The following is a 20,789-nucleotide window of genomic DNA, read 5'->3' as shown; positions in this document are numbered from 1 at the left end:
CAAAAGCTGAAATTGATATTTGACAATTGGTGATGATGATGAGTACTAAGTGTCAAAAATGGCCGAGAACTAATTAACTCCTCCCCACCTTTTCTTTACTCCCCATTAGTCCCATAAAAGCTTGAAAATGAGAGCTGAAATTTTGTTTTTTGTTTTTTAAATAGTTTTTATTTTTGTGTCTGATGGAGGGTCTTAGAAAGTTTTCTAGTTTAGATGAAATGAAAAGGACTGTGTGTTAGGTTAGGTGTCATGTGCTTTGATGGCCTTTGGTGAATTAATTGCATGGAAAATGGTAATTAGGAGATGTTCATGATTGTTCTACTTGAAAGCCCTATTTCTGACTTGGGTCTTTTTGATTTTAAGATCAAAAGATGAAAACCCTTTTATCTTGTTGTCTCTTTGTGTTTTCATGGACCTTGTGAGGTAAGAAATCAACAAGTTGTCATTATCATTCTTTTCTTTATCATATATATCTTCATCTTCTTGCTGTTTTGAGTTGACTTCAATTTATTTATTCAACCCTTCTAAAATCAAATTTTAAATTGTTTTAATGGGTTTAACCCTAAATCATCTACTAAAATTTTCAGTTAGTTTTGCCAATTTCCATGGATGATAAAAAGCAAAATAAAACAAGTGGTTCACTTTTGGCATATCAATTTTATTGAATGCCAGGAAAACCTGCTACACACGCCATTGAATTGGTGCAGAAAGATGGGTTTCCCCCTTGGCCATGTGCAGTCCATTGTCACAACAAGACAATCTCACCAGAAAAAATTTACATGACATCCATACCATTTGTGCCTGTATGGTACATGCGTATGGTAAGGGACGTGACGTACCCTGCGATTGAGTTGACGTGACTCATCACCAGAGCATCGAGTAGCAGACAGGGGATGGATTTGGAATCAAACATGACATAAATGGTTAAAACATACATTACATGACATGACATGACATCTGATGCTTAACCTTGTATGTTTTCCAGCTGAGGGCAAATGAATCCCAGCGATGAGTGAATTTAAGGTCAACAAATCTGGGGCCACAATGATTGAAGATTGCTACATAATCTTAGCTCGCATTGCAGGGGAAATGAATTCAACATCAAGAAATTTTACGCATTCCGATTCATGTATATCTCCATGGTTCATTTAATGTTGCTAAGGATGGGAGAGTAGTACATATACAATGAAGTGATAAGTGAAGACAATTTTGACAAGCAGCATCAGAGGGAAAGATAATTGAAATCACAACAGGGATCTCAGATTGTACGATCAAAATTGTATCCAGATGTAAATTAAGAGCCGGATGAATGGCCTCTAAAATCCAATTCAACTACTGAAAAAAGCTCAATAGTAAAATCCGAAATGGGCTCGGGAAATCCATAACCTTCCTCAAGAAGGATTTCAATCCTAATTTAGGAAGCCCACCCATAGGAAAAGAGATATAGCTACCACTCTAAAACTTGCTTCATATCTATTCCAGTTCGTCTGAGTTTCAGCTTGCTTCATATCTAAAACTTGCTTAGCTGAAATTTCAGATTGAGAATGCCCATGTTCATCTGAGTTCAAGTTCGATAAATCTGATCCAAATACTCAAATTTTCGATTTTATAATTAAATAGAATATTTGAAATAAAGTAAAATTTAATCAATGATAATTACTTAATTTATGAAAATGTATTTATAAATATTATATATTATGTTAATACTTTATTAACATTAAAAGTAGTTAATAATGTATATTTATGTTAAATTATTAATTAAAATAAATTTTTAATTATGAGTATAAAGTGTTTTTGGTGTAATCATTATATATGTATACAAAATTAATAATTATTCATATTTGCAGGATTTAATTGTCAGCGGAGTTTTTAGACTCCATAAGTAATATTAGAGGGCTGACAAGAATTTATAAGGGTATAGTAAAATATTAAAAAATAAATATTTTTAAAAAATTTACACATGACAAATTTTTAAGGCTACTTGTGACATAAAAAAAGTACACTATCAATATACCAAATATTAATCCTTAAATTTAATAATTATATAAAATATATTATGATATAATATATTGATGGAATAATATTTGGTACACTGTCAATGAAATTTTTAGACTCCACAAGCAAGATCAAGAGGTTGGCAAGTGTCCTCTAGAAGTATAATAAAATATTTAAATAAGAGAGACATATGACAATTTTTTAATATTGTTTGTAAAATAAAAAAATATATTGTCAATGTACCAAATACTAACTCTATATTAATTTAATAAAGATAATTATTTGGCATGCAAGTAGTGAAAAATTTTAACTACACACAAGTGGGTTAAAATCTCATCCTACTTGTAGAGTTAAAATTTGCGTGCCAAATAATTTTATATTAAATCAAATATAATAACATGCTTAAACTATTTTATCTAATCTGTCCAAAACACGATTTAAGCGAACATATTTCATCAAATTGGCTCAATTTAGAGGGTTAGATTTGTTTAAATTAAATTTACTCACCCATAGAAGCATAGACTAGAGGTTAGGATTTGTACATTTTAATATATAGTTTTAATTTGTAAAGCTTAATAATCTAAATTGAATATAGTAAAATAATTGTTAGCTTTGATTTTCAACTATTTTGATATAATAAAATAATTCTTTAATCCCAAAAAGTTCTTTGAAATTGTTTTCAGCAAGTCTGAAACCTTATTCCAATACATATTCTAAATGTATCAGAATATACCAATTATAAGCTATTGACTTGAAATGTTCCAAAACCTATAAGTAAATGTTTTGATACATACATGGGTATCGGAACATACCCCCCAATGGTTTGAAAACATAACAAGTGAGTGAAGATTTTAAGATAACAAAAGGTATTGGAACCTAACGTAAAGTTATCGGAACATGACCTTAGGTTCCTATACATGCAAGCTAACAGTCACATTTTTTTTCAAAGACAGGTATCGTATTCAGAAGCCATATATTGAAACATGCTAATCTGCAACTACATTTAATTTCTCTCTAACCACTCCAAACTACTAGAAATCAATAAGAGAATATAAATAGATATCAATGACACTCATATGAAGACAAGAAATAAGTTTATAAAGCATATGCAAAAATCCAATCTTTACTTTGTTATTCTCATTTTTCACTTATACACACTTAGGGTTTATTTTCCTTCATTATTTTAAGTATTGGATCGTCTTTGGGTGAGTTTAAATCTTTGTAAATCAACCTTTGGGAGAGGTTATTTTTGTCATTCTATTTTCAAACTTATGAGAGTATACTTAAAATTTTAGAGAGAAAGTTTTAATAGAAAGTAGTCGATATGATCAATATCGGTATAATATTGATTACCATGATAACAATAACAGCGAAACTAATAAAAGATTCAATGGAGAATTCAATAATTATTTGTAAGAATCTTTATATTTGAAGGATGTGGGATATTTGAAGCAAAATTTCATAACAAAGCTAAAAAATAGACCAATATTGTAAACAAGAAGACAGGAGATAGTTGGAAGCTTGTACTAACATTTGAAGATATTAGATTATATATTTTACCATTTTAATAGCTTGAATTCTCATAAACAAATGCAACAAGAGGTGAAGGGGTAGGCAAATATAACAGCAACAACAAACTATCACTTTAGCTGGCTATAATTACTTTTGAATTTTTTTATATTTAACTGAAGTGATATTATACCATATATATGTATATAACACTTTTCTTCTTTCCTGTGTATGTATTTTTCCTTCTATGAATTAATTGCTTGATTGAATTAATAAATTAAGTTTCTTTGATTAAAAAACTAGAACACTCAATACATGATTTTTCTTCGATTAATTTGTTTTGTTTTTTGCCTTCTTGATTGAGTAAATTAATAAAAAAAATAGATGTATTCATATTAGCCATTTAATTTAATTAAGATGATTTTGCTACTTTATTAATCAAAATATTATGTTGATGAATAGTTGAAAGATAGTATGGATTTTTAAAAATAATTAATTGCTTGGTTAATTTAATTAAAAGTTGAAAAATTGGATCTCAACTAGTTCTGATGATTCAATGAAAGAAAGAGCAAAAGGAAGAGATTTGCAAAGGCAAACATAAACTGTAACGAATGTCTACTTCAGCCTAAATGTATAGTGCCTATCACTTCTTATTTGAGTATTTTTATTTATAATATAGACAACTCTTTTTCTAAGATATATATATATATTAATTGTAAAAGCTACATATTTCTGTATTTGGAAAGGAATAATTTTAAAAAACTAACTAATTGTAAAAGCTACAAATTTCTAAATTTTGAAGAATGAGTGTATTCTAGAAATGTAAAATCTTGTAAATCTCATGATGCACGTTGTACAAAAAGGTTGAAAAGTCCGAAACATTGAGCTTAGACAAGTTCATAGTTGAGGCAAGTTGGAATGAGAATATTGATAATACATTAAATTCAAAAATGAAGCAAATTGGACCAAGTTTTGAACATTATGGATAAGAGAAGGCACATGTGCTTCCCACCAACTTAATGGAGTTGATATATATATATGGTACATTACTAAATCATGATTTTGATGATAGATACAGCAACTTAACCAACAACTCTGATGAACTGAGCATTGCTTGATTTTGGAAACTATAAACACTTCATTACTTAAATAAGAAGCATACAAGAATCTGAAATATACACGAGGATATCCACAATAGACGCATACCTCAACCTGAAATCCAACAAATTTATGAGAGAGTATGCTCGCAAGCATCCCTGTTTTGCTGATACGCCACCAAAATGTATCCCACCCCAAAAAGAAAGAAAAAAAAAACGAATATAAATAATGAAATTAACACTGCACAATATACCAACTTCTGCACAAAGGAATCCATTACAAAAAAATGGATGCAAAGCCTATACATGATAGCTTGATCAAAACTCATTGAGCATTCACAGTTACTATTTTAGTCTTCATCTGGACGCTTTTCACACCTGCGTGCTTGAAATGCATCGCCACTGCCTCAGTCGAGGGCCCTTGTCTAATAGCATTAGCAAGCCAACATTGTTTGGTGATAATCCATACAGGCACCTATATCATGATCGATGAAGAAACATGAAACAAAAACGAATCAAACCCAGGATATAATATGATGCTAAACTTTTGAATGTCACTTCTTAACAAACAGATCATGATATATAAAATTATGTATCTAAGTTCATGCTCTCTCTCTACACCAGTATCTCTATGCATATAACAAAAATTCTCCTTACTTGCTTCGGCGAGCTTTCCGCCTCCAGACAATCAAGGATAAAATCCACTGGAAAATAAAAAAGATCAATGCACAATTAAGTTTGAGTGGCAATGTGGAAATACATCAAAGGAAATACAAGGATGTTTAGCTTATGGATAACATATAGTATTGCTCTATTGACGAAACATGATCACATGCTCAAGATGCTTCCAACAAGTAAAGATATTAAATGGCTGGCAAACTTTTTGATTCAACAAAGGATGAAAGATAAGAGAATTGCAGCCAAATTACATTGTAAAATTTCAAAGCAAAATGAAATCAAACGATGCAAAAATATATACACCATGGGTGCTAGAAAATATATACAGAAAAGGCATATTAGCTTAACGAAGATTTTACCTTGAAGACTGTCATGAATGGCAAGCTACCAAGAATAGATGGCTTTGCCACAACATCTTGTCTATTTGATGGCATTTCCTTGGACAAATGTTGAGCTATTTCTTTCAATAAAACTAACTGTGCTTTGTCAGTTCGCATTGATAACAATGCTTGTCTCATTGATTCCCTGTCAGCCTCAAGGGCCTGAAGCCTGGTGTAGAGCTTCTTGATATCAGGATCACAGGCATCAGGCAGGTTAATTTGCTCCCTTGGAGTGGATGCATACTCATCGGTAATTCCAACACCAGGTTTAGAGTCAAGAGTTTCATTATATACGGCCCCATTATGGACAGGATCAATCGTATAAACTCTGTCACTTGTATCGTCTTCAACTTCAGAAGCATTATCCATTCTTTTGGAGCTGGAAATCTCATCCATCCTTGAAATGAACTCCATCTTCTTGTGGCTAGCATTAAACCTGGGAGAACCAATGTGAAACCTGGGAGAATCGATGGTAAACTCTGAAGCCGTCTCTTTAGCCAAGAAGGAATTGTAACTATCGATCGAAAACCTTCTCGAATGTCTTGTTCGCCTAGGAGAGTGACCGACAATCACCTTCTCGAAAACATGCTTTGTTCCGGAACATCCCCCATCCAGCTGACTGCCGCCAGAACTCCTCTCAACTTGGAAGATCCTTTGTTCCAAATTCCTCAACTGATCTCGAGCATGGGGGGTCTCTCCGAATGCATATTTCTCAACATCTTCAGCATCATCACCAGGATTCTCATTCATATTGCACTTGAGTTGTGGATAATCATATTCGGGAAGATCAACTTGCGCATCAAAGTCCTCAGCCATACCCAGATTCCGAATCTCTCCATCCTTGTCACCTTCAGCCTCGGCCTCCGTAAGCCCGTAACTCATCATCCTATGCTTGTAAGCCAAGGCTTCACAAGTAAGAGATTGAACAGACTGGTCTTTCTTGTACAAAAGATCCTCCAAGACATGAATCTCCTCCTGATCGTGTGCCATTTTCTCCTCTGCGAAACGCTTGAATTGGCTTGCCTCCATTTGGATCTCTGCCTTCTGCTTCTCCAACTTCAATATCATCGACATCGCCTCGGTTGCCGCCGAGGATGACGCATTTCTCTCCTTCTCCAATTCTGCATGCAAATCCTGTATTTTTTCTTGTTGGCTGCAAACAGTCTCCCGCAAAGCAGCACATTCATTCTCAATTTGGACTTTGGGATTTGAATAAAGATCAAATCCCGGAACATAAAACCGATCTCCAGTCTCAAATTCATCATATTTTCGCTTCACAGATCGAAACCAAGTACTTGAAGGTTTACCAATCAAAGAACAAGTGGGACACGCGCAATCACAACATTTTACCAAATCTCTTGGAGGTGAAAATATTTCAGACTCCATATATCAAGTTCAAGCGATCTTATTATTTCCTAACAATTTTTTTAAAAAAATCTAAACAAAACAATGAAAATAAATTAAAAGTTCTCTCTCTCTCTCTCATGAATCTTAGATCCTCCAATGAAATTTTCCTTCCGTTACATTTTAAATCCATCCACGACTACATAAATTCCTCTTGGATCGATGGATCAAAAAGAAAAGTTCCTGCAATAAAGAAGAATATAAATGAATGATACGTAAATAAAAATTCTTCTTTTTTGGAGGAAAAGAAACATGTTTTTCTTATCATTCGAATCAAAGCATTTCTCAAGAAAATAATACCGAAATATAAATTTTCTAGAAAACAGAGGACTGAATGGGAAAAAAAATGCAACTAACCGTGGAAGCTGAGAGAGAGAGTATTTAAAAAAAGGAGGCAAAATTTCCCGGGAAAGCTAGCCTCCGGGACAGAAAAATCAACCCCTTTTTATCTTTAATTCCATTAAACTTCTCTTTTGAGAGAAAATAAAAAAAGAATTCAATCGCCCGTCACCAATCAATGCCTCCAAGAGGGAGAAATGGCAACATTTGCAATAGTGTTTGGAGGGAAGGAAAATCAGGAGCGGGGGAAAAGAAAATTGTAAAAATAAAAGGATGGTAAAGTGGAAACCCCCCAATATTTTGTGAGTAGGGGAGAATTTATTTGTTTTTAATTAAGCTTTTTTGCTTTTTATTTAAAGATGTTTTTTTTTTCTTCCTCCCCGTGTCGAGCGTAAGCGAAAATGAGGTAAGCATTACTTGGAAAGATAAATAGGAAAAGGCCATGGATGGGTAGATTTTCAACACAAGTGAAAGATGGACGGTAGAGATTAAATCCGTTGATGTTGTTTACGGGTAACTTGAATGATTGTTTAGGGTTACATTGTTGAGCTAATTTTGGATAATTTAATCAAAATTGTTTAGCTAAATTAAGTTAATTTATCTCCTACACACTCATCACAACATTATGGTATTTAATTAAAGTGGACCAAAAAAAGGAAATTTAATTAACTAAACAAGTGGTATATCTAACCATCTCTTAACCTAATTTAACCCATGGAATTCAAATAACAAATTATATTATATACCTGAATTATAATTTACATTTTAAGTATTTTGCTATTAGTTGTATTTTATGTTCATTCAATAAACAATAATTAACTTTGATTAATTTTAATACTATAAAAGTCACAATTTCTTAAGTTTAAATATACTTCAAGTCCGTCCACTATTCGTATATTTAGAATTTAGTTCATTTATTTTTCATGTTTTTAAATTTAGATTTAATTGTTAATATCATTAAAATTTCTTTATTAAATTTGTGTGATTTTTTAAGATATAAAAAATACTCATTTAATAATCATGTAATAAAAAAAAGACATTAATAAATTTAAATTTAACAAAAAAATTTTAATAATATTAACAGTTAGATTTAAATTTATATATATAAAGATTATAAAAACTTAAGCATATTTTAACTTCTTAAACATGATTTACAAAAGACTTGGCATATAGAATAAGGTAAGACTTGGCATGTTTACTTGCTAAGCTTTTCGAGCTTTTAACTCATTAGTGGTTTTAAACAAGTAGGTAAAAAGCTTTTTAAGGAGGCTTAAGGCTGTAACTTGGGAGGATTGCATCATGGGTAAGGTTGGGATGATGTAAAATTTTAGACCCGTTTGATAAGCTCGAGTATAACTTGAAAAATGGGCTTAAAATTTTACACAAGCTTAGTGCAGATAAAAAATGTTAAACCTGAGCTCGGCTCGACCCACTTGTATTAAAATTTTAGATTATTTTTATATAAAAATACTTTTTAAAAATATAATACATCAAGGGCACTAAAAATATTAAAACAAATGTTTCTTAATAAATTGAAAATATATTTAAAAAAATTATACTCAAATAACACTAATATAATTACAATTTAGCAAGTAAATACCTCTAAAATAATAGTAAAAGTAACAATAAAACAAAATTTATATATATTTAAACAAAAATAACAAAATAGTAATAATATAATAGTGAAATAGTAGCAATATAATAGTAAAATAGTAACAAAACAACAACGTATCATCAACAAAACATTAACATAATAACAACAATAAAAAATTTTAATCAAATTCGGGCCAAACCCAAGCCTAAAAATATTGCATGAGATTATATTTTTTATTTAAACTTAATTTTTAAGCCTATATTTTTATTTAAATCATCTTACTCTAGTAAAGTGGCTCAATCCAATATAACTTAAACTTAAATAAAGAGTGGGAAAATCGTAATTCTCCTAATAAATTCGTCCAAAAGTTTTTAATGTACATTCTTCATTAAAATGATAATATTGAGATAACTTTTCATCGGTGATAAGATATGACAAGCAAGAATTATCTATGTGCCATCTAAAAATACATTGCTGCAATATCCCATCTAAAAATAAGTTCTTGCAAGTCGCTTGAATATTCACAGCTTTGGTGAGTTTAGTTTAAAATGAGATACATGCGTAAGACTAACAGATTGAATACTGCGCCCGTGCGCCGGATATCCAAAGCAATTTGAAGGGCTTATACTTGCAATAAATCCAAATCAAGGGGAAATTGAAGTTCGCCACTTGTTTAAGTTATTACATCTATTTTCCGGGAAAAAGGAAAAACTTATCAGATTGTCAAGCTCCAAACATGGGCTTTTCGTTCTGGCTTGCTCGCTTGCGTTCTTGTTCGAACAAATCAGCTTTTTCCAATGCTTTTCGGGACTCTTTTTACCATTACAAATCTCAGCTTAATACTTGTCAGAAGAACTTACCATCCACCATTGCTGAGAAAACCAATAGCCATGCTTTTTCATGGTCCAGCTGTTTGCTTCCTCTGGCTTTTGCTGTTTCTGCTGGATCCCTTACTTTTCAATCCCACAACAATCATCCTTCACTCTGCGAACCCTCTAATCTGGATTCTCGGTTTGTTTTCTTTAATATATTCCATTGGTTTTTTTTTTGTCATTTTTTATTGAGTGAAATTTGAGTTTCAACTGTTGTTTCAGTAGAAAATTTTCAACTTTTTTTATGCCCTTTTGTTTTTCTTGGATAACTAAGAAATCACCCAAATAATTTTTTTTTAAATTTTGCTTTTAAGGAAAGTGACCATTGGTGGGAAGGCAAGCACAGAGTTTGTGGTGAAGGGCACTCATAAAGAAGTTCCACAAGAGCTTATTGATGAACTGAAAGCTATATGTCAAGTGATTTACCTTCTTTTAATCTTTTTTTTTTGGTTATTTAAATTCCTTGTTCATGTAACAGTTGGTGAAATAAGCCACTTTACAGGATAATATGACTTTGGATTATGATGAAAGATTCTACCATGGGAAGCCACAGAACAGCTTTCATAAAGCAGTAAATATTCCTGATGTGGTTGTTTTCCCTAGGTGAGTCTGATTCTTGATCTTTGGGGTTCAGCTTTTGGTACTTTTTTTTTTCCTTTTTGTTGTAAAGAAGACATCAGTTTGCTTTTCTTTGTGAACACAATGATTTTATGCAAATCAATAATTAAAAATGAGTTAACTTAAATAGTCCTAATAAATATAATTTCATGGGTTTGGGAGTCCCTCTTATTATTATTAGTTGTGGACTGCAGAAGTTGAAGTAGGCATGATAATTGCAGCATTAGTTGTTAATTAAGGATTATGTACTTGTAAAGCTACAGAGCTGTTTTGGAAATTGAGTAAAAAATGCAACGATGATACTAAAACAGTTAAATGCAGCATTGATTAGTATGTCTTAGAAACCCTGAAGCAATTGGCATATTTTAAACATTGGATATCATTTTGAAAGATCTTTGAATTTGACATGCATATTCAGGCACGGGCTTTACCTTGTTCATTTGGAATGAACTCTTCTGATCATACACCTTACATGCATGTCACATCTGAATAAGATGTTTTGTAATGTCATGGAACTACTACTAGGATTATGTTGAACTTGAACATGTAGCAAAACTGGAAACTTCTTACATAGGTCGGCTTCTAGTAGTACTTTATGATAAACCATTTGCAGAGTCTCATTGTATTTTATTAGCATGATTTAAGCTATAACTAAAGCAATTCTCTACTCCCAGATTCAGGTGTTATTTCTCAGATATGTTTGGTAACTGTTGAGTGAGAAATAATGACTTTGATAAAACAAACCTTTTAGTTTGATAGGATGCAATGCATTGATCATGGTGCTTTTTTACAAAAACCTGGGTCACTCCAGAAGTTAGAGAACTGTTCACCATATATGTGCAACATTTTCTGTATTTTTTTTCAACTTCTATTCACAATTCATATGCACAGGTCTCAGGAGGAAGTTTCCCAGATTGTCAAATCTTGTAATAAACATAAGGTTTGTTTCTTTGTTTGTATATAAGTTCATCAATAATGCATTTCTCTTTCCTTTTTCCACTTTAAGTACAATTTGTCATGTTTTTGGGGTTCTCTTTGAATTGAATGGTATGCATTGGTTAATGACAAGAATGTTCTTAGTACAGGTGACAGACACTGTGTCATCTAGAGTATGAGCTTTGCCAGGGTACAACAAAAATGTCTTGGTTCTTCTTGAGCAAGTATAAAATTTTAATTGTTCTTTTATGCTTGTAATCAGGTCCCTATAGTACCATATGGTGGAGCTACATCTATTGAGGGGCACACTTTGTCTCCTAATGGAGGTGTTTGCATCGACATGACGTTAATGAAGGTATATTTAATCATATTTCCTAGATAAATTAAAAAAAAAAAAAGATTGGAATAAACTCTTTCTAATTTTATACCATGCATTTTATTGATACAGTTTAATGTGCTTCCTAGTAATGGCTTCTAACTGAAGTTTGTCCTGCGGCATGAGCTTTATTAGCATCTAGTCATTGTGGCACTCATTCTAAATCTGTTTTGTATTATTTGAGCTGAAGCTTTATTATAACACTCTTTTGACAATTATTTGACTTGAATTTGCAATTAATTTTGTGATAAAATCATCAATGTTCCATCGTGTAAAATGAATTTGCAGTTCTATCCATTTCGGTTTTTAATTTGTGATACTAGGAGTGATTTTTTTAAATTTGTAGAGAGTTAAGGCGTTGCATATTCGGGACATGGATGTTGTAGTTGAGCCTGGAATTGGATGGATGGAACTTAATGAATACTTGGAGCCTTATGGTTTGTTTTTCCCCCTTGATCCAGGTCAGTTTGTTAGAGTTATCCTTGCAACATATCATTTTCTTAATGAAAAATAACTTATTGCAACATTCAGCTACACTTCTTGATAAAAGCACCATATATATATATTATATTATATATTATTTATTGGCTTGAGTGTAACATTATCATCTTAAACCATGTTACACTCAGGGCCTGGTGCAACAATAGGAGGCATGTGTGCAACACGCTGCTCTGGATCTTTAGCCGTGAGGTAGTTGCTACTCTACTACTGTCTTTCTTTGCATTCCCTAGTTGCCCCCTTGGTCTGTTGAAAAATTACATCTGAAATCTCTCTTACTGAGGTTTGTATGATTTTCATTTCAGCAATTTTGTACCAAACAAGTGTATTCAGATATGATGGATGTTATTTCTCCTGGAAAATGTATCTCTCTGTTGTGCATGTAGATTAAGCCTGAAATAGACAAAAAGGGCTTGGAAGTGGCTTCAGGATTGTGTTTAAACTTCTGAAAGAATGCATAGGCGTTGATTCCTCACTAAAAACATTTTATGCAATTAGGGCACTTATATCTTCAATGCCTATATAGTCCATGTTTTAGTTCACCATGGGTTAAACAATGTTCTACGGGCTTTTGTGTCCCTTTTGATAAAGAATAAACATTAAAAACGTTTAAATGCCTCACATACTGAGGAGTCAGCTAGTGCCATTAGTGACCTTTTTCAGCAGAACAGTAGTTATTTAACCTTTCTTTGCTTTAAGGGTACCTGTTGAAGACTTCAATATCGTGACATTGCATTGTAAAATGCAACCTGTGATAGTTTCTTAGCTCGGTAAGTTAGATGCCATTGGTTTCCTGAAGAAAACTTCATTATTGTCCTGCATGTTCTGGTGCATTCCAAGGCTAGAAGGTGAATATTGCTAATAATGTCTCAAATTAACCTTTCTTTGAGGTGCAAACATGATGCAATAATATTTTAAGAAAACTGTCAATGAAGGCTATGTGTACCCTTTAATTGGTTATCATCTTTCAGAATCATGCACAGTGCAAAAAAATGAATGTTCACTATGAATGTGATCCTTTGGTGAAATTTGATTGTAGGATATGGAAATATTGATATTTTAAAATATTAACACCTTGAAGATTCCTTATTCTAGAGGGACTCGAGGATCCTTGAACTGAAGGATATTTACCTTAAAAATATAAGTCCTTTTTTTTTCTAATTCTTGAGATTTCAAATGCCAAGATCAAGAATGCTTCTCTAAAATTGGTAAATATGTTTTATATATGCATGTGTTGGTAAAGAATGGTCACACATGTATTTCAATGTGCAATCTTTTTTCTGCTTTGATTTCTTTTCTTTTTTTTTTTTAATAAAACAATCATTAATAATTGTGTTTTATGGAAAAGAACTGAAATTCATTAACATTGCATTAGGTGGATGGTCTCTTAGTTGCACATATTATTTCATTAAATGTGTATAATGCTTATATGGTTTTACTGTTTATTGGATTTAATGATTTTGCTTTTAGCATGTAGGTATGGCACTATGCGTGACAATGTAATCAGTCTCAAGGTTTGTCAATTACTCTTTTGATGGATTAACTTGTTCATCAGTGAGGTATTTCTCATATATTGTACATTCCAGGTGGTCCTTGCTAATGGAGATATTGTTAAGACAGCTTCTCGTGCTCGGAAGAGTGCTGCTGGGTATGTTGTCCTATCACCTATGTCTTTGAATCATCTCTCTCTCTTTCCTCCCGGATACATGCTTTTATTTCTAGCACTGTCATTTGCATTTGTTGAAGGCACTTGGAACTTTTGGAGCCCAAGATAATTTTCTTTGTGTTCTTGGGATATTTTAGGCATTCCTTCAATTTTTTTTCAGGTTGCTCAATTTCTCTATGTGTTTAGGGTATTAGGGTGAAAGAGAGAAATAGTCAGTGACTTCAAGACTTAAGTTTATGTTACCTAGACTAGGGTCCCAATGTTCGATGTGTCTCCAAGTGTGTGATTCTTCGTTTGCTCAAATTTTTGGACTCATGGTTCATTTAAAGCATTTCCCTGAGTAAGATACACTGATACATGATATTAAATATTTATAAGAAATATATACTGCATTACCACATTATAAATAAGAATCTTTTATTAATTTTACAAAAAGCAATAAAATGTTTTTCTTTGAAAATGTTTCTTTTATCAAATTTCTTTTGATCATTCCTTGTAGACCCTATTCTTTAGCATCAATTAGGTAATGTGCCAGATGCATATTTGGTGTCAGATTCAGTGACATGTGTTGACACCTATACAATGGCCATAAATGACAAGAGTCCTTGGAGCTGGGTTTTGTTAAATAAGAAACAAGTTTAATTTTCTTAATCCAAGTTTTTACTGCTCGAGTCAAGCTAGCGTGATATAGTAGTTTGACATGCAAAAGATTATCGGCATTTTGTTATGATGCCTTTTTCTTAATCAAATTATGCACTTTGTGTTTATTTATCCCCTTTTTTTGTATGATTTTATTCTCATTGGATTTGCTTTTCTTAGGTATGACTTGACTCGTCTGATGATTGGAAGTGAGGGGACCCTTGGCGTGGTAACAGAAGTCACTCTACGGCTTCAGAAAATTCCAGAGCATTCAGTGGTAAATTGACCTTTTTCTGCTTGAAGGCATCGCTTTTGCAATTTAAGCTTGTTTCCTTCGATGGGATTTAAAATGTACAATGATTTGACTCTTTTAACGTACTCAACTTAATCATTAAAGTCTGTTCTGCAAGGGAACCATTAAGGACGCATCCGACTGTTGAGCTTTTATTTCTTGTTGGTGTTTTCTGTTGGCTTTGAAAAGACTGGTTTAATTCAGTTGGATCTGGTTACAAATGAATGGTTGGAAACTGAAAACTATGTCAGTGGTATAGATGTTTTAAAAGTTACAAGTGCAAACAAGAAGAAAGAAACAAAATAGTTCATCAGGAAATTTGTAGGATTTAAGGTTGGAGAGTTCAGAATAAGGAAGAAAATCAAGTTTCACAGAACTACTAGTTTAGTGTGAGCTTCTGAATTACTATAGGTGCATAAGAATTAGGTGCAAGCAAGTAGAAGAAAGAGACAACCTATTGACTCTTACTTTTGGGTTTTGTACTATTATAAGTTTTCTTTTTTGGGTTTTGGGGGGAGGGGGGTGTACTGCTTCTTGTGTTATACTTTAGATCTTAAATTTTATGCATTTTGACTGATTTTATAATATTGCAGGTTGCAATGTGCAACTTCCCCACAATTAAGGATGCTGCAGATGTTGCTATTGACACCATGATGTCTGGTATTCAGGTAGGTTATACCTGTAAAATTTATGCACTTTTAAATCAGTTTCTTAGAATTTGTTTCCATGTATTTTAGGTGTCAAGGGTTGAATTATTGGATGAAGTCCAAGTAAGGGCTATCAATATTGCTAATGGGAAGAATTTGCCTGAAGTTCCAACTCTAATGTTTGAATTTATTGGCACCGGTGAGTTACGGGATTGCTCCCTTTTTCTTTTTTGAATTTGTTCCATAAATTTCTTCTTTAATGTCAAGTTGGGGAGAATTTCTATTGCTAAGCTTTTGGATAGAATAATTTGGCCTTGCTACTTCATTAAAACCTTAAAGCAAGTTAACTATGAATTTGGCATGTTGGGTTCTAGTCTTATTATTTGAACTGGAAGGTTTCCTAAGTGTTGATATTTATTTTTCTTTTTTAAAGATCTTAGTACATCCATGATGTTAGTCAAATAGCAAGAAATATAGAAGAACAAAAACAGATTACATGCACTTTGATTTTGCCGGAAGAGAGTCAAAGCCTGTGGCTTGTTTGAATTGGAGCTTGAGTCAGTTGTCATATTTAAGCTTTTTCTTTGTTACTTGTCCTGGATCCTAAAATATTTATTATTTTTTGTTAGAGGCATACTCCCATGAGCAAACGCAAATTGTTCAAAGAATTGTTTCTGAGCACAATGGCTCGGATTTTGTTTTTGCAGAAGATCCTGAAGCTAAAAAAGAACTTTGGAAGGTAATATAGCTTAGTGTTTGACACTTCAGTTGTATATTTTTTGGCTGATACCTCTTTTGTATGTTTTTCAAGTTCTCTTTTCCTTCATAAGGCTTATCTATCTGTCATTTTGGTATTGATTATGTCAAAGATAAAACTTGATTTGTATTAAGTGATGTTCAAGAACTTGGTTAGACAACTTGAAGAGTCCTTATCAGTAATTCTTTTTATGGAAATATTTTTGGTGATTTTTTGAACTGTGGTGTACAACCATTAGACTTACAGGTCCTTAGAAGCAAACCAGAATAGAAGCGAGACTGTTTTAGCTTGCCCTTTTTGTTATTCCATGCCATTTGACAAGAGCAAGTATTGAGCACGTTTCATATTTAAAAGAAGGATGAAGGACTTCTTTCTCATAGAACCCAGTTGACTGGCACATTTAAAGTTGATTGAGGGCTGAGTATGTATGACATTAGGCATATATTGAAGAAAAAGGCCGGGAGTCTTATTGAAAGAAGAAAAATGACCTGATCTAGTTAATAGCAGCTGAGTGCACTATGCACTTGTCCACAAGCCACATTCATTTTACTAGGTGGGTGGATTCACCTAAGAAGGGAAGCTGATTGTGCAGTTTCTTTTTCTATCATTCTCCTGATCATAATGTTTTACGAGTAGGAAACTACCTGTTCAGATTGTTGCTATGGAGTAGTGAATATGCTTTTATGTCAGAGGGAAAGGCAAGATACAGATGCAATAATGCATGCCAAGGATAATATTATTGTGCTCATAGAACCCGGAATTATAAAGGAGGGAAAGGGGAACCTAGGGTTTAGGAGGGAGGGACTTTACATAATCCTAAAATGTCTCAAGACTGGCTGGACTTACAACTTTGTACTAAATTATTCCTAAAACGTCTCAAGACTGACTGGACTTTCATGTTATGTTTAATAAGTCAGTACTTGGGTTTATTAACATAAATCATACCTCTGCTCTCAATGTCCATATTTGATGATAATTCCTTTCATGTATATATATTATTAATTTGATTACTTTAAATAAGATATTGAGTTATATATATTTACATTATCCAAATAAAGATGCCATTGATTACTCATCTTTAATATGTTGGTTCCTGCAGATCAGGAAGGAAGCCCTATGGGCATGCTTTGCTATGGAGCCCAATTTTGAAGCAATGATTTCTGTAAGTTAGAATACAAGAATTAGCATATATGGATGTCAAGTAATCTGATTTAAAATTATTTAATCGTCATTGCCTGATTTCCAAGGTTGGAAGGAGCCATTTTACCAAATTCTGTTTTTTCTTCATGTAGGATGTTTGTGTTCCCCTATCAAACCTTGCAGAATTAATATCAAGGTCCAAGCAAGAGCTGGATGCATCATCACTGGTTTGGTATATTCAAACTATATTCTTATTGGTTTTCCATTTGGGACTTGCTTTTGTTATTTGTGTGTTGACTTGACCTGATACTGATAATGCACAGATGCTTTTGTTTTTCATAATTACAGTACAGTTATTGCCCATGCTGGTGATGGGAACTTTCACACAGTCATTCTCTTTGATCCTAATGAAGAAGAGCATAGGAGAGAAGCTGAAAGGCTAAATCAATTTATGGTTTATACAGCTTTGTCAATGGAAGGTTCATACTCTCTTCTTGGCACTATGTCAGTTTATTTCAGATAATGAAGTATTGAAGCTAATTCTGCTCATAATATACTGATGCTGGTAATTAGAATACTTTTATTAGCTTCAGAATTATCTTTCGCTTACAGAGTAGAGAGTCTATTACTTTAGCTCATGCATACAGCATACTATGGTATTGCTGAAGCAATTCTAATATTGAACTTAATTTCAATGAGCTTATAAATGGGCAGGAACATGCACCGGCGAACACGGTGTTGGCACTGGGAAAATGAAGGTATATTTCTCTATTTCATTGTATTTCATATGGTTTGATTTGGACTTCCAAGATGCCACCTTTTGGTGGTTTCTTCAACAAGGTCACCATCACAATTCACAGGCCAAGAATTGATATCTTTTAGTACCAATAATAAATGTTCAAATTTTTACCGTGTATACATTATTTAGGCTAAAATATTAAAACGACCGTTGAACTTTATCACACTATTTAAATAAGCCCCTATACTTCTTTTACTTATACATAAGCCCTTATCGTTTGATTTGTATCTAAGTAACTCCTTATTTCATGTTAATTTATGTTAAGGGTTTATTTAAGTATAAATTAGAAGTTAGGAATTTATTTGGGTACAAGTGAAAAAGGTCAATCAAGGGCTTATTATCTGAGTACAAGTTACAAAGGCTGAAGGCATTCAGGCGTACAAAAATTATAGGGACTTGTTTAAATAAAGCGGTAAATTGAAGGGTATATGTTCATGAAAACATAATTATTAACATGTTGGTTTATGTTTTCAGTATCTGGAAAAGGAACTTGGAATAGAGGCCTTGCAGATGATGAAACAAATCAAAACAGCTCTAGATCCTAACAACATCATGAATCCAGGAAAGCTAATTCCTCCCCATGTTTGTTTCTAGAAGCAGTGGCCATCAGTTGCTGTTGCTAAATGCATGCGTGCTATTCAGTGGCTGTTCTGCTAAAATTTTGCTGAAGCTATTTTTCGTCATTGCACCTACCAGAGAATCAGTTCTGACTGGTTGGATAGCAGTGAGCAGTAATGTTGCTGTCATCCATCATTTCTTTTCATAAACTATCCCCGGCTACATCCCAGTGTCTTTGTTCTTTGTTCCTTGGAATTAAAAAACTCTGTAATCTAACAGTGTAACAATAAATTAGCTCATGGAAAATGTTGAGATTTTCATTTTCAGATGGCTTTATTATTACTAAACCATTGTTCCTTTACCTTTTCCCTACTTTGTAGATTTAGCAAGTTACTCCTTGCTTTGCATGTGCAGTAGCATCTTATGGTATACCCCTACCGATGCTATAACGTATGGGGTGTGCTAAGGTATACTTTGTAGCGGGTACTGGATTGGGCTGAATTTGTGCTCCAGGTGATCTGCGAAGCCAGAAACATAATATTTTGAGGCACCCTTCGATGCTGAAATGACAGATAGGAAATGGTGCTAAGTTATACAGAGGTCCTACCTGGGTAATCTCATCGTACGTCTTAATATATATAGCTTTTGTGGGTCTGCCCAAAGTTTCCCGAATCTAATGGCACTAATTCTTGATTGCTCTTACGCATTCATAGTCACAAACCACAATACAAGCAGCATCAGTTTCCAAATACAAGTGTTTTATAACAAAGGAAAATCAAATAAAACAGAAAAAATCAATGCATTGATTAATTCTATGTGATATACTAGGCTTGGTGTAATATTTTTAAAACCCTAACCATTCAAAATTTCCATTAAATCAGCATAAAAAATCTGATGCTTTAATTTCGGTACTATATATTAATAAATTCAAAATTTCTATTTATTATTTTGGATTTATTAATATATTTAAAAATATATTTAATTAATGTATATAAAAATATTTATAGATATAAAATAAATGACACTCAATAAAATTTAAATATAAAATATTCATCAATTGTATAAATTATTCCATAAATAAAAATTCATCATTTAATAAATCTAAAATTGACAATTAAAAAGCTGAAGGGTGAATGGGGTTTTTTCTTTGATGATCGGGTGCGTGTTTTTTTCATATTATATTTAGTTTTTATATTTTAAATGTGAAAGTATGTTCCAAATTTTTTATTTTTAAAGTTTAAAATGTTAAATTTAACTTTCCAGTGTAGTTTTTTGTGATTGATTGGTACATTCCAATTAAGTCTTTAGCATAATAGCAATTATATATTTTTTTAATTTTATTCATGCACTGGCCTATGCACCATATTCTAACCTATGTGACCGGAATTGGCCGGAACAAGCTGATGCGACTAATACGGGCCGAAATTTTTACCGATGAAGAAAAAAGTATTATTTTTTCTACCTTAGCACTAAACGATTTCAACTGATACGACCTGAATCGATGCGAAACCAATCACCATGATAGACATCATTTCTCAAATCTAATGCTCAAGGCACTAATTTAATGGTTTTACTAAGTATCAACTTTCATAAATCTTCCCTAAATAAGTTCATAGATAAGTTGTCACTCATAAGCGATTAAGTGTATCCAATTAACACAAACTTGACATGCATGGTCAACCAAACAAGTTGAAATTAATTCACATACTTCATCATACTGTTAGTCTCTTAAAGATTTAGATATCCATGGATTCCATGCAAACAATACCACAACATCAAATATTATCACCATTTGTGCCATAAAAGTGAAGAGATTGAATTTAGAGATGCTCAATGGTGAGAAGAAATCCCAATATTTAGGTATCCAAGTGTAGAATCCAAGATTTTTCTTACTACTTCGAGTACTTAATTGCAAATAAAAAAGAAAAGAAAAGTGCTTAAAATTAAAATAAAGAGAACGCCTTGTAATTTGTTAAGTATTGAAATGGAAATTAC

General features: G+C 32.6%; 2 protein-coding genes and 1 long non-coding RNA gene across 6 annotated transcripts; 1 reads left to right on the top strand and 2 right to left on the bottom strand.

Moving 5' to 3' along the window:
* Window positions 1-4,618: 4,618 nt before the first annotated feature.
* LOC107891209 (myosin-binding protein 7) lies at window positions 4,619-7,794 on the bottom strand. Its single transcript, XM_041100754.1, has 4 exons — window positions 7,421-7,794; window positions 5,639-7,246; window positions 5,259-5,305; window positions 4,619-5,076 (listed from the first exon to the last, which is right to left on the bottom strand). Exons 2-4 carry the CDS (start codon window positions 7,043-7,045, stop codon window positions 4,974-4,976), a joined length of 1,557 nt encoding a protein of 518 aa, XP_040956688.1. The 5' UTR covers window positions 7,046-7,246; window positions 7,421-7,794; the 3' UTR covers window positions 4,619-4,973.
* A 1,592-nt stretch (window positions 7,795-9,386) lies between these two features.
* Window positions 9,387-19,120, top strand: LOC107891208 (D-lactate dehydrogenase [cytochrome], mitochondrial). Of its 3 annotated transcripts, none has more exons than XM_016815929.2 (18): window positions 9,387-10,007; window positions 10,183-10,285; window positions 10,371-10,471; window positions 11,378-11,426; window positions 11,685-11,777; window positions 12,145-12,259; window positions 12,428-12,488; window positions 13,774-13,810; window positions 13,883-13,944; window positions 14,782-14,878; window positions 15,487-15,561; window positions 15,631-15,739; window positions 16,170-16,279; window positions 17,397-17,459; window positions 17,590-17,669; window positions 17,786-17,916; window positions 18,152-18,195; window positions 18,711-19,120. In XM_016815929.2, the coding sequence occupies exons 1-18, from the start codon at window positions 9,733-9,735 to the stop codon at window positions 18,828-18,830; spliced, it is 1,725 nt and encodes a 574-aa protein (XP_016671418.2). In that variant the 5' UTR covers window positions 9,387-9,732; the 3' UTR covers window positions 18,831-19,120. The 3 variants fall into 3 exon arrangements, 2 of the variants coding, with proteins under 2 accessions (XP_016671418.2, XP_040956687.1); XR_001682147.2 differs by having other exon boundaries at window positions 9,428-10,007; window positions 17,786-18,002; window positions 18,711-18,808; XM_041100753.1 differs by having other exon boundaries at window positions 9,438-10,007; window positions 10,188-10,285.
* LOC121220912 (uncharacterized) lies at window positions 18,891-19,552 on the bottom strand. Of its 2 annotated transcripts, XR_005918179.1 has the most exons (3): window positions 19,402-19,552; window positions 19,157-19,312; window positions 18,891-19,066 (listed from the first exon to the last, which is right to left on the bottom strand). It is a non-coding gene; the product is annotated as an uncharacterized lncRNA (long non-coding RNA). The 2 variants fall into 2 exon arrangements; XR_005918178.1 differs by lacking the exon at window positions 19,402-19,552 and having other exon boundaries at window positions 19,157-19,392.
* Between the last annotated feature and the right edge of the window lie 1,237 nt (window positions 19,553-20,789).

This window comes from Gossypium hirsutum, chromosome D09, assembly GCF_007990345.1.
Source record: "Gossypium hirsutum isolate 1008001.06 chromosome D09, Gossypium_hirsutum_v2.1, whole genome shotgun sequence".
Taxonomy (NCBI): domain Eukaryota; kingdom Viridiplantae; phylum Streptophyta; class Magnoliopsida; order Malvales; family Malvaceae; genus Gossypium; species Gossypium hirsutum.
This window is presented reverse-complemented; position numbering and strand designations above follow the sequence as displayed.

What these genes read in the sequence shown, in the direction of transcription:
- LOC107891209 (XM_041100754.1), bottom strand. Translation starts at nt 7,045, where the DNA reads ATGGAGTCTGAAATATTTTCACCTCCAAGAGATTTGGTAAAATGTTGT. An exon ending in CATTCATGACAGTCTTCAAG is followed by an intron (nt 5,306 to 5,638) that starts GTAAAATCTTCG and finishes TTTATTTTCCAG; the next exon opens with TGGATTTTATCCTTGATTGT. An exon ending in CGGAAAGCTCGCCGAAGCAA is followed by an intron (nt 5,077 to 5,258) that starts GTAAGGAGAATT and finishes ATCATGATATAG; the next exon opens with GTGCCTGTATGGATTATCAC.
- LOC107891208 (XM_016815929.2), top strand. Translation starts at nt 9,733, where the DNA reads ATGGGCTTTTCGTTCTGGCTTGCTCGCTTGCGTTCTTGTTCGAACAAA. An exon ending in AATCTTGTAATAAACATAAG is followed by an intron (nt 11,427 to 11,684) that starts GTTTGTTTCTTT and finishes GCTTGTAATCAG; the next exon opens with GTCCCTATAGTACCATATGG. An exon ending in TTGGCACTGGGAAAATGAAG is followed by an intron (nt 18,196 to 18,710) that starts GTATATTTCTCT and finishes TTATGTTTTCAG; the next exon opens with TATCTGGAAAAGGAACTTGG.